General features: G+C 37.3%; 2 protein-coding genes across 2 annotated transcripts in view; one reads left to right on the top strand and one right to left on the bottom strand.

Moving 5' to 3' along the window:
- The window catches only part of LOC140187658 (sodium-dependent serotonin transporter-like), a 64,430-nt gene extending 60,099 nt beyond the window's left edge, over positions 1-4,331 (top strand). Inside the window, exon 14 of the mRNA XM_072243180.1 lies at positions 3,924-4,331. Within this exon, the coding sequence (XP_072099281.1) occupies positions 3,924-4,001 (78 nt within the window). The 3' untranslated portion in view covers positions 4,002-4,331. The remainder of the gene's footprint in view (positions 1-3,923) is intronic.
- A 5,039-nt stretch (positions 4,332-9,370) lies between these two features.
- Positions 9,371-13,914, bottom strand: part of nsrp1 (nuclear speckle splicing regulatory protein 1) — a 55,924-nt gene continuing 51,380 nt past the window's right edge. The window contains exon 7 of the mRNA XM_072243058.1: positions 9,371-10,542. Within this exon, the coding sequence (XP_072099159.1) occupies positions 9,486-10,542 (1,057 nt within the window). The 3' untranslated portion in view covers positions 9,371-9,485. The remainder of the gene's footprint in view (positions 10,543-13,914) is intronic.

Genomic DNA, 13,914 nt, shown 5'->3' with positions numbered 1-13,914 from the left:
CGTTTGATAAAGGCCAATTGAGAAGATTAAGATGCGTGGGATCAGCGACAAATTATCAGTTGGGATTTAGAAGACAAAGGGTAATGGTCAAAGGGACTTATTCAAACTGGAGGTCCATAATTAGTATTGTTTCACAGGGATCTGTACTGGGACAACTGCTCTTTGCTATGTGAAAGTTCTGGATGAAAATGATACTAAGATTGGTGGAGTTGTGAATAGTGTAGAAAACTGGCAAACAATACAGTGGGACATAAAGCAGATGCAGATATTGGCAAAGAAATGGTAGATGGAGCTTAACTTAGATAAAGGTGAGGTGTTGCATCTTGGTAGGGCAAATGCAAGGAGACAGTAGCAACACACATCAAAGTTGCTGGTGAACGCAGCAGGCCAGGCAGCATCTCTAGGAAGAGGTACAGTCGACGTTTCAGGCTGAGACCCTTTGTCAGGACTAACTGAAGGAAGCGTTAGTAAGAGATTTGAAAGTGGAAGGGGGAGATCCAAAATGATAGGAGAAGACAGGAGGGGGAGGGATGGAGCCAAGAGCTGGACAGGTGATTGGCAAAAGGGATATGAGAGGATCATGGGACAAGAGGCCCAGGGAGATGGAAAAGGGGGAGGGGGGGAAACCCAGAGGATGGGCAAGGGGTATAGACAGAGGGAGAAAAAGGAGAGAGAGAGAGAGAGAGAGAAAGAATGTGTGTATATAAATAAATAACAGATGGGGTACGAGGGGGAGGTGGGGCATTAGTGGAAGTTAGAGAAGTCAATGTTCATGCCATCAGGTTGGAGGCTACCCAGAAGGAATATAAGCTGTTGTTCCTCCAACCTGAGTGTGGCTTCATCTTGTACCCCATCTGTTATTTATTTATATACTCGTACCCCATCCCTTTATTTATTTATATACACATTCTCTCTCTCTCCTTTTTCTCCCTCTGTCCCTCTGACTATACCCCTTGCCCATCCTCTGGGTTTTCCCCCCCTCCCCCTTTTCCTTCTGTCCCATGATCCTCTCATATCCCTTTTGCCAATCACCTGTCCAGGTCTGGGCTCCATCCCTTCCCCTCCTGTCTTCTCTTATAATTTTGGATCTCCCCCTCCCCCTCCCACTTTCAAATCTCTTACTAGCTCTTCCTTCAGTTAGTCCTGACGAAGGGTCTCGGCCCGAAACGTCGACTGTACCTCTTCCTAGAGATGCTGCCTGGCCTGCTGCGTTCACCAGCAACTTTGATGTGTGTTGCTTGAATTTCCAGCATCTGCAGAATTCCTCGTGTTTACGCAAGGAGACAGTACACTGTTAAGGGCAAGATCCTTAACATTATTGCTGAGCAGAGATATCTTGGTGTCCGAGTTCAAAGTGGCTACGCAGTTCAATAGGGTGGTTAAGAAGGCTTATGAAATGCTTGCTTTTATTAGTTGAGGCTTTGAGTTCAAAAGTCAAGACGTTATGTTGCAAATTTGTTATCTGGTTTGGCCACATCTGGGGTATTCCATACAATTCTAGTTGCCCCACTATAGGAAGGATGTTGAGGCTTTGGAGAGGGTGCAGAAGTTGTTTACCAGGATACAGTCTGGTTTAGAGAGCATGTGCTATCATGAAAAGCTGGACAATCTTGGGCTGTTTTCTCTGGAGTGGCGGAGGCTGAGGGAAAATCTGATAGAGGTTTATAAGATTGAGAGGCATAGATAGACAGAGTATCTTTTTCCCAGGGTAGAAATGTCTAACACCAGAGGGCATGCATTGAAGTTTAGAGGAGGTAAGTTCACAGAGGATGTATTTTACTCAAGAGTGGTGGATGCCGGGAATGCACGGCCTGGTATGGTGGTAGAGGCTTTTTAGAGACGTTTCAATAGGCACTTGAATATGAGGAAGATGGAGGGATGTGGACATTGTGTAGATTGAAGGGATTGGTTGTTTTGGGTTTTTTGATTTAGCCCAACATTGTGGACCTTGGGGCCTATTTCTGTTCCCATTCTGTAACAACAGCTATATTTCACAAGGAGTTTAAGGAGACTTGGTGTATCATCAAAGACTCTTGCAAATTTCTATGACTGTACTGTAGAGAACATTCTAACTGGTTGCTTTACTGTCTGGTATGGAGGGGTCACTGCACAGGATCAAAAAAAGCTGCAGAGATTTGTAAATTCAGCTAGTTCCATCATGGGCACTAGTCTCCTCAGCAACAAGGACATATTCAAAAGGCAGCATCCATCATTAAGGACCTCCATCATCCAAGACATGTCCTCTTCTGATTGCTATCATCAAAAAGGAGGTACAGGAGCTTGAAAACACACACACACAATGTTTCAGGAACAGCTTCTTCGCCTCTACCAGTAAATTTTTGAATGGACAATGAACTCATGAACACTACCTCACTTTTCTTGGCTCTCCTTTTGTACTAATTTTATTTTTATGTACATACTGTAATATAGGGTTTTCTATTATAATGTATTGCAATGTACTGCTGCTGCAAAGCAACACATTTCACAACATATGATTTAAGTGATTAACTCAAGTTTAACTGATTAAAAGTTGCACAAGTGATTTGTGTTGTCTTCTTCAGGTGAAAAACCAATGATACAACAGTTTCTAGGAAGCTTAAGCAATTACTACCAATTTGGAACAGGAAACTGAAAATCAAGATTAAACTACAGATGCTAGAAATCTAAAACTAAAATACAAATGCTAGAAATACTCAGGCCAAACTGCATCAGTGAGAGAAGAAATAGTCAACGTTTCAAGTCAGAGATCCTGTCAGAACTACAAAAGAGACAAAAGAAGCTTGTTAAACTGTAGGGTGGGGAAGATGGATGTCTCTGATGGGGTTAAAACTGGGTGACGATGGAGATAAGCTGTAGACAAAGTTATCATGTCAATGAATGAATGAAAACAGTTAAAGTGAGAACACTGCTATAAAAAAACTTCAACAATGTCAGAGTTGTGAAATGCAGACCAGGAGGACAAGCCAAGCAATTAGTATTTCCTGAAGAAGAAAATGTGTTGGTCACTAATTAATATGCCCTCAGTAGCTAATGTGCTCCTTTGCTGTAAAAGGTACTGGGTAGTTATTAGATCATAGTTTGTAAAATATTATGTATGTTGAATATAGTTTAACTATACCACAGCAATCCTGGTAAGACAGTGGAAAGACGATTTTCTTGTTTATATGGGCCAGAACTTGCTGTCCATGCTCACTGCTGACTTCATGGCAAGTATAGAGTTGCTTCTAAATTCACTATGTTTGATGTCCAGTCTGGGACAATTTTCAGTGACAAATCAACCAGAGAACAAGTTAACCTCTGAACGGAGAACTATGTAGACCCTCTACAACCGGCAAAACCTTGTCCCTAAAGTTATCAAGGACCTTGGATACTTGCAAATATCCCTGACATCTAGAGAATTTAATTTAAAAAATTGAGAATTCTTAGGAATTTAAAATGATTGTAAACCATTCACAATATTTAAGCAAACTTAAATGGAAATAAATTACCAGGTTTTCCACTCAGCCATTCCTTTCCATTCAAATTAAGAAACCTGCTGGTCTCATGAAAGCTGCTGGAGAATTTGAGTAGTTTAGTCCTTGTTTGTGTGACGGCTGATGCAGTTAAGAAATTGCCAGCAAAACTCAACCAAACTCAGTGGGCACTGACAAGGAGGAATATGAGCAGTTCAGTTAGGATTCGCTGCCATTTCGAGGAGGTTTGGTCTGTTGTAAACCAGAAAATCCATTTATATGTTCCTAAGAGTGGTAACTTGCTAATGTATATCAAAAATATCAAATGAAATGTCTCAATCTGACACGTTAAATATGTTTCCCTCCATAGATGCTGCCTTACACCCTCCAGCAGCTCACATTTTTGCTCCAGATTCCAGCATTTGCAATCTCTTGTATCTCTGTTTATAATGTGCTTTTGATTGTTTTTAGAGGATCTTGAGAAGTATCACTCCTGAAGTTCAAGAAAACGAAACTCCTAATTCTGGTGTCCATCTGAACGCTATTTAATAAAACCATTGTTGGTGCTCTCTGCTTCTTGGACTGACTGCTCAGATCAGCAAATGGTATCACAAGATCAAAACCTGAACCCAAAGTAATAGACAAATGCGTTCAGAGTGAGCTTCAAGCTGCAGCTTTAGTGATATCGGTATTTCCTTCAAAATATTGACTTTTTTTCCTTCATATTTTAATGGTATACATTAAGTATTGATTATAAACATATTCACACACAAATGTAAACTTACTGATAAGTTAGATGAACATTCCAGTTTCTCTTTTATTGCCCATTGGGCATTATACTACACTTTTTATATATAAAGGAGGGATGACTATTAGTGACTGCAGACTGTTTCTATGTTCTATAATGTAATTTTGTGTATTTTAATTGGGAAAATAATATTTCTATTTATAGGAAACTACTTTTCATTAAAATGTAGCATTATTTTCATGACTAGTATTCCAAAGCATGATTTCAAAATTAATTATAAATTTGCATCAAATGCAAGCTGGAATTTTGTTGGATTGTAATGTTTATTTTAAGTTATACCTTGCACATTTACTTGTATATTTTTCATTTTTAATCTGTGTAGCCATGAAGCAGTTGTATTTGATATATTACTTCACATGTGTTCTGGGTGCCTTATTTCTTAATTTAAATTTTATAAACAAGTAAGAAACATTCAGAGTCACTCAAAGATACATAACTGGAATAGATAGTAAACATTTGTTTTGATAAAATAAGTGGATTTTCTGTTTAAATGTTTTGCAAGATGTGATTAATATAATTTTACAAGGCTTTCCAATGTATGTTTCAAGATAGATTTGGGTACTCCAGTACTTTCTCATCAAACAACATTAGTATTTTAATATGTAAATGTGTCAAAGTTAAATGATATATAGCAATTTTATTGCTGGATGGCATATTAATCAAATTTTCTAGACACCCCAAACTGCTTTCCAAGCATTTTGGGCACAGCAAACTCCATCACACAACGTGAGAATAACTAAACAGTTATTTTGCAGCCATCTGGTGCATATAATCATTAGTTCTTATAAATCTGACTGACCTATTTAAAAACAATTAAATCTGTTAACATTTTATATCATATTTCCATTCATCCCAGAGATGGTGTAAATTTTGTTTTAAAATTTACAAATAAGCAAATAAAAGTATTAAGAGATCCATGCTGATTCCAATTATCTATGAAATGCTTTTGTCCTTAATCACTGTAAAAGACTGGTCAAAAACTTCATGATCGAACAAGGTTTCACATCGTGTAGTGAGAAGTACAATTTTGCAATGGGCGTATTAGATGCCCTTTTGCAAAGAAGACAAATAGAGATTGAGAATGCAGTTACTACTTTGTGGTATTGTGTCTAAATGCTTTAAAGGGTAACATTAGTTATGTAATTGTGCTTAAAAATATTTTGCCTTTACCTCTAAAAGCAAAACAAAAACAGTGCAAAACTAGACTAATTAGCACAGGTGAAAATATCTCCTTAATATAAATGTTCTCTTTGGGGCTTGTTGCCCTGCAGTCAAAATTTCAAGGCAGGATTGTTAGCATCAGACTGCACTGGTATATAAATTTGATTTGACATTACTCAGACGCAATGTGAATATTGTAAAAATTGGCTAGCTTATGAGATGTACATCTGAAACACTTCAACAATTATTGTTCAGCAAAATGCTCCATCTAGTGGCGTATAACTGCTTCACTGATTAACCTCAGCTACATAGTGGGCACAAACTTTAACAGTATTTCCATGTTTGTGAGATTGACTGGTTTGTTTCTGGAACTGGTTATATCAAGCCATTTTGTACATCTACAGTACTTGGTCAAATCCGTAAGTTTATTGAAACTGCTATGCATGTGTTACTGATGAATGTATTTGTCCAGCTTTTGTATGCAAATTATTTCTAATTGTATTTATGCAGATGTGTGCTCCTGCTCCTGCTCCTGTAACTGTTACCACTTTACATGATTATTAAATAAAGTTTATCATTTCCATTAGTTAGCATCAACACTTTGTCAACCTAACATATTTGAACATCAAGTAGAAAGCAAATTCATGCTCCTCCCTGTTTAGTTATATATATGATTTTAATCTACATAAAATGGGAATTTCATTTTTTTCTGATATCTTTCATAAACGATTTTACATGTTCATTTTCCTGTGAAAGTGTGCTTGGAAATAATTTGAGTTAGCTTTGACCTTCTGATAATGAAATGTTTTGACACTTTGAATAGGAGCGATGCCAATTTATCTACCAAATTTTTAATAGTTATTACTTTTTAAATATTCTGTCAAGGGCACAACCCTGCTATTGGAAACAAAGAAGGTTTAGTTCCCCATTATGTCAGTCAGTCACTGTAGCTCTACTGATAAACAGAAGGAAGGTACTGCACACATTCTAGCATTTCAAAATGAATGGCACCTTTTTGCAAAGGCCTGTGCAAAGCAATAGCCTGCATGGCAATGAATTCCTTGACCTCCTCCAGATACATCTGAATCCCTACTAGAATAGCATTTAATTACTGTCTGTACTATATTTATCTATTTGTCATTTACATTTCATTAGCATAAAGCATTTATGACTTTTCATATATTACATAGGTATTTATAGACTCTGATTTGAAAATTAAAACAAATGCATCAACTAAACATCCCCACTTTCTGGGAGGATTTCATTAGATGCAAAATCAAATGCAGCTTGAAACACTAAAGATTGCAGACACTGGAAAGTGTAGCAGCAAACAATTTCCTGAAGTAACTCAGTGGACTAAGCAGCATCTATGGGTGGAAAGGAACCTTGGAGGTTTCAAGTCATGATTCAGGGTTTCAACCCAAAACAGTGACAATGCATTGGACGCTGTTGTCTTATGGGGAAATTTTAGATAGAATAAACTCTGATTCTAATGACCAACAAATAAAAAATAACATTAATGAAAAATAGATCTTGGGAAGAAAGAGAGAGAGAGAGGGCTTGACAGAGAGGTTTCCTCTTGGTAAAATTTTAAAAAACTAACAGTAGTTTAAACATTGGCAATTGCCCCTTTAACAGGCAAGCTGTTCTTCTGAGGGTTCTGGGACTTCAAAGTTCAGTGGAAGCACTGAATATTTAAAAAAAAACTATATACCCCTGTTTTTAAGCACATAAGGGGTTGAAAAGTCACTGTTTAAATTGTGTCACGATCTAAATATTTTGTAAAACCAAGTTGCCTATTCCTCCACAGAGATCTATTGTTAACTGATCCTAATTGTTTACTTAGTTTGTAAGTTAGTTTTCAATGAGAGAATTTAAAATCATGGTCTTCCTTTGTGACAACAGTATCCATAAGAAAGCGAGTTGAACAGTGAAAGTATTTATTTCTTGGGACTGGGAAAGAATGGTCAAATACAAATGATAATTTCAGCAGTATATAAAGTATTGACTGTAGATATACAATGTACTTCATGCACAGGATAATACAGGTGCTGCTCACCTCAGTGGCTATAGAGAAAAGGTGAAGGCAAGATCAAGGCTGGTATAAATGTCCAAGAACTCAAATTACTCAACCATCTCAGATTCAACAATTCAGTGTAATTACAGTAATGACAATTTTACCCACTTCCCAGATAAAGTGTTTGGTGCTAGAAAGAACAGAATTAATCAATGTTCAGGAGATCACAGCTTCCTCTGTGAAACTGACAGTGGTGAGTAACACTGAATTTGTAAGGAAGGGAAAATAGATTCTCTTTTTATTGTTTTGGACTTTCAATAACTGTAACAGCCTTTGCAAAAATCTAGACAACAGAAAGTGTAGTGATCTTAACACTTTCTTACAAGGACTTGACTAAATTAGAACAGCCTCAGTTTAAATACTTTTAACTTGCTTGCTGTTAGCTCGGATTTCCATACAGTTAACACTCAGCTTTGGGTGTCTCTGACTCCTTTTTGCATCTAGTTCCTTCTCCTAAAGCTATGGCTTACATGGTTCCCAGCAAACCCATTACTAAAGCATGCATTGCCAGGTACAGGTCACATGTCAATGTTTTATCTCCGACGTAACATGATGTTAAATATTTAGAATATCCACATTTTTATTTAATACAGAATAAATAATTTCTTGTAACACCCCTCCATCTCAAAAAAAACAAGTGAAATTTAAAGAGGATTTGCAACATTTTTGATGTGATAGTTATCTTAGTTCACTGCATAGTAGCCACTAATAAAGATAATGTAAGAAAATAAAAACAGAGGTAGGCCATTAACCTCTTCAGCCAGTCCTGCCATGCCATATTGTCATGGCTGATCCGTCCCAGGCTTAAAACTCTCTTCTATGCCTCCTCAGTATCAAGTTTAATATCACCGGCATATGTCGTGAAATTTGTTGTTTTGTGGCAGCAGTACATTGCAATACAAATAATAAAACATATAAAAGAAAAGAAAATTTAATTAAATAAGTAATGCAAAAAGAGAGGGAAAAAGTACTAAGGTAGTGTTTATGGGTTCATTAGCCATTCAAAAATCCAATCGCAGATGATTTGTGGCAGTTTAGGCAACATTTATGGAAAGTGGAAAATAAGAATTTGATACTTCAGGTTGTGTTGAAAACCTTCTGTCAGAACTTCCACAGATGCTGCCTTCCCTGCTGGGTGTCTCCAGCATTTTCTACTTTTAATCCGATCACCCTGTCTAAATATTTGATGCAAGTTAGCAAGCCCATTATTGAAAAATAATTCATTAAGTGTACGAAGTAAAGAGTAAGCAACCAATCACCCAAACTGTTGACAGAGATGGGGCCATCATTCCAATTCTTGAACCTGAATAACCAAGACTATTCCTGCATATCAGCATTGACACTGAGTGTGTTCAATATTAGAACCGGTTTCTTGTATTACATCTTCAACAAAATTCCTGATTATTGAAAATATTTTTCCAGAGGAAGATATTACTTCAAAGAAAATCTTTATGCCAATTATCAAGTTGTGCCAAAGGTGGCACAGAGGTGTAACGTAATGCTCTACAGTTCAACTCCCGTCACTGTAAGGAGCTTGCACACTGCTTCCCACATCAATGTGGATTTCCTCTGAATGTGCCAGTTTCCTCCTATATTCCAAAGACATGCAGGTTAGTAAGTTGTGAGCATGTTATTTTGGCACCAGAAATATGGTGACATTTGCAAGCTCACCGCAGCACATCCTCAGACTGTTGATCATTGATGCAGAAGTTACATTTCACTGTATGTTTTGATGTACATGTGACAAAGCTGATCTTTAAGTGCAGTGTTTCTTGCACTTAAATGCCTATGGCACCAATGCATAACTATCCTTAAGAGTGTTAGTTCAAAAGTGATATGTTGCATCATTTCACAAAAATCTTAGCATGTTAATTAGAGATTAATAGTTTTAATAGTTATATTTCATACAAGATCACAGAAACCTTCAAAATGATGGTGTGTATATATATTTCAAGTTAATTTTTTGTAGAAACCAGTTCCAATAAAACTAGTCACTTTCATCTGGCTCAATATACGACTTTGTTGAGGCCCTATTCATCTGCCTTGCAAGATATCGCTCTTTTGCAGATGAGATAGTCTCTTGATTGCTGCGCTTGACAAATTTACTGAGTTTTTGAGGGTGTTCAGTCCCATTTGCTTCCTTTGCTGACTCATCTTTTGATTTTTGTTCACATACATTCAAATTTTTGTCCTCATCGTCTTTAATTTTGGATTCTACATTTCGTTGTTCATCCTTCTCTTCTAATCTGGATCTCTTGTTATTGTGTTTTCTGGATTTTTCTTTTTCTGAAGTATTACCAGAACTCTCTTCCTTAGTATCACTACTTTCATATTTCTTATCAGTTCTTTCATACGGTTCTGTTCCCTTTTCCTGAACCTCTCTGTCCTGGTTTCTTTCTTCTTGCTCTTGATTTCTGTATTTTTCTTCCCTTCTTCTGTCATCTTTAGTCGTATATTTTTCTGTTTTGTTTCGCTCTCTTTCTTTGAACTTCACATCTCTCGCTTGTTCATCCTTATCTTTATGTCTTTCTCCATAATCTCGATATCGCTCATCTCTTCCACTGATGCAGTCTTTAGATTTCTCTTCCTTGATTCTTTTATGATCTTTGCTGTCCTTTCTTTCTTGATCCCTTTCTTTTCTTGGATCATTTCTTTCTCTGTACTTTTCCTTTGCACGTTTGTGTTCCTTGTACCTTGATTTTTCCCCACTTCTGCTTTTTTCTCCACTTGAGTGGCTCCTACCTTTCTCACTTCTGCCCTCTCTGGTTGAATGGCTCATATGTTGATGACGACTTTGTTCTTCCTCACTAGAAGATTCAACATGTCTTCTGTATTGACGGCTTCTTGCTTTTTCTTCGTTAGTATCTGAGTTGTCATCTTCATTTCTCATTTTGGAAAACAACTGCTTTTGACCACGATTAGCTTTAGTTTCATCACCACTGTCAATTTCAAAGTCACTGTCAGCATCTGGATCCTGGTTGGGTTTATCCTGTACTGAACCAGTGTGATTTTTACAGTCATCATCATCAGATTCTTTCTTCATCCTGAGGAGAAAATACAAAATGTCAACTTAATGTAGCAAAAAAAAACAATAAAAATAGACAATTAGTTTACATTTCCAAATTTTTAAAGAGAATGTTCAATTACCAGGATTGTGTTGTAAATGTTCTATTTAATAAATGCTTTCTTTATTCTGATAGAATAATTACAAGAAATGTAATGAAATATTTCCTTCCTAACGTTCATTCCAAGTGCTACACCTGCTCTACATGTCCTCCCTCACTTTCATTTAGGGCTTCAAACAGTCCCTCCAGGTGAGGCGATACTTCAATTGCGAGTCTGTCGGACCATCTATTGTATCTGGTGCTCCTAGTGTGGTATCAGTGAGATCCAAAGCAGATTGGGCGATTGCTTTGTCCAGCACTTTCGTTCTGTCTGCCACAAAAGGCAGGATCTCCCAGTGGCTACTCATTTCAATAATCAACATGTCTCTCCATGGCCTCGTCTACTGTCACGATGAGACCAAACTCAATTTGGAGCAACACTTCATATTCCACCGGGATAGCCTTTACATCTGTTGCCATGAACATTATTTTCTCTAACTTCCAGTATTTACTTCTTCTCCCTTCTCTTTTTTTTCCCCCAATCCTCATTCTGGTTACCCTCTCTCCATTTCTCTTCCCCTCACCCCCCCCCCACCTTTATTCTATGGTCCACTCTCCTATTAGATTCCTCCTCCTTCAACCCTTTATCTCTTCCATCTATCACCACCTTACTTCATTACATTCCCCCCACCTTCCACCTCATCTGGTCATACCTATCATCGGCCAGCTTGTACTCCTTCCCTTCTTCCCCCCACCCCTACCAAACACTTACTTTTTCTGGCTTCTGCCTCCTCCTTTTCCACTCCTGATGAAGTGTCTTAGCCTGAAATGTCAACTCTTTAATCTCCTCCAAAGATGTTTCCTGATTTATTGAGTTCCTCCATCACTTTGTGTGCACTGCTCAAGATATCTAGCATCTGCAGAATCTCAAATACGAGAAAGTCTACAGATGCTGGAGATCCAAAGTAACACACAAAATGCTGGAGGAACTCAGCAAGTCAGGCAGCTTCTATGGAAAAGAGTAAACAGTTGACATTTCAGGTCAAGGGCCTTCTCAGGACTCAAGAAGAGTCTCAACCCGAAAGTCGACTGTTTACTCTTTTCCATAGATGCTGCCAGCCTACTGAGTTCCTCCAGCATTTTGTGTGTGTTGCTGTTGATCTGCAGAATCTTGTGTTCATCTTTCCAAATTTTGATAACTTCAACATTTGTTTAAATGTTAAAATATCTACATCTTGAGAAATATTCCAATTTTAAAAGTGATTTAAGCATGATACATGATTGAAATTTTTTTTCTCATTCAGGAACTACAATCAAATCGAAAATATGATAGAATCTTTAAAGCAAGATGCTTTCAAATATACAAGAGATTACACTGATGCTTCTTAAATGCACTCATTTTGGAAAATTACATATTCAAGATATATAACATTAATATTATGAAATGGATTATATTTTAGCTTTCTGACTTTGTAAAAACGTTCAAGCTTAGAAAATAATTCTTTTATATCCTATGAAAATAATAACGTGCATTACGAAGGAAGATTTGGTCTGGTAAGTTGAGAATGTTGCTGCAGAGCAGCTGCTTGTAAATACAGACAACAGGCAATTTCTTTCCTCCCAGACAGGAAAATCCAACTAAAAACTGACATACTGGAGCTTCACATAACCCAACAGTTCATTTCATCAAGCACATGCCTGACATGTCAGGACATGTCGAAATGATTAAGCCCTTCTAAAACAAATAAATGAAAATCTATCTAATGCTTATACTTTTGACATTATTTCTCTGTAGGGAGCACATTTCACTTTCCAAATCTAGAGTACGTAGAAAGGATCAAGACTTTAGAACCAATTGGTATATACAGTAGTATAGCTACATGATTTGTCAAATAACTCTGCCTTAAAGCATTACTGAATTTCTCATCTCAGTTATCAAGTAATCTATTCAAGAACCCTATTACACAGTACATCACATTGGCACCAAAGAAAACACGTTAACCTAATTTCTTTCCTCTTGTCTGAATGGATGATGATTATCTTCATTGTACAACTGCTGGACTTAGGCTCAGCTGCCAGAAAGAAATAGGAAAAAAAGTGAGGAAAAACAACTCACAATAAAGTTCACAAATGCAAGTTAGCCAGTGTCTTGACAAGAACACAAGTGTACGCCCAACCCATGCAACAGTAATTCTAGTGGTAGTCACATACTTCAATAAAACCTGCAGTATTCAACATACAGCTTAAATCCTGGATCATTGGGTATAATTGCAAGCCTGCTTTTTTAAGACCACTCTCCCAATCAAATATTGTTGTACTTGAACAATATCTCACCAACTATTCCAGCACTTCACACAAAGCTACATTAAAGTTCAATCCATAGTGATTGCAACATGATGTGAAGACACAAGGCTGACATCGCATCCCAGTGCTGGCTAACACTGCAGGACTGAATTGATCCTGTTTGACACATTGCCTAATGTTTAGGAACGAGTTACTATGCCAGTCTTAAAAACATACTCTTTTCCATTCTACTCGCCAATTCTGAAGCACATTTTAAAATGTCAGTGCTAGCCAAGTTTTGCTGTGGACTGGATTTCACATGAATAATAGAACAATAGAGCAATCTTAATTATGTGGAGAGCATATATGCACGAATCATTCTTTCCTAGCATAACTTTTCATTCAAAACTCTCAACATCTTAATGATCACATTAAGAACAGACCAGAGTGTTTATTTCCAAATTAATTTAACTAAAAGAGGTTTACATTTCCAGATGGTCTAATACAAATATGTCCAGAGGTACTAGATTCCCTGGATGAAACATGTAAGGATTTTCTTCCTAGCAAACCAAAACAAAACAAGAGGTTCACACCAGGATATTTATTTCGACTCACTACAAATCCTTTCCTTCATATATCAGGCGAAATCTGAGGTTAGGTAGTGAGAATGTATTTGTTTGCCATCCAAGTGAATCTCTCTACACAGAGGAACTGATGACTGCTGTAATTCAGCTACACAAGTGGATCTCTCGTTACATACCTCAAGGAGATCTGTGTTTTTTTTTTGTGAGAATGATGTAATGGTCTTTTGGAGGTCACCTGATGTAATTTTCCCGCCGATGAGGTCACGTGATGACATGTGCTCCATGGGTATATAAGGGAAGACCCCAGATGACACAGTTAGTTTTTAGTTTTTAGATTTCCAGCTAGAACGTACTGTGTCTCTGTTTCTGTTGCATATTTGTTTTTATGACGCAATTTCATTTTTTAAACGGTTGTTACGTTCTGTTGCAATATTGCTGGACCGAA

Source organism: Mobula birostris, chromosome 25 (assembly GCF_030028105.1).
Source record: "Mobula birostris isolate sMobBir1 chromosome 25, sMobBir1.hap1, whole genome shotgun sequence".
NCBI lineage: Eukaryota > Metazoa > Chordata > Chondrichthyes > Myliobatiformes > Myliobatidae > Mobula > Mobula birostris.
Note: the sequence above shows the minus strand (reverse complement) of the source record. Positions and strands in the feature narration are given on the sequence as shown.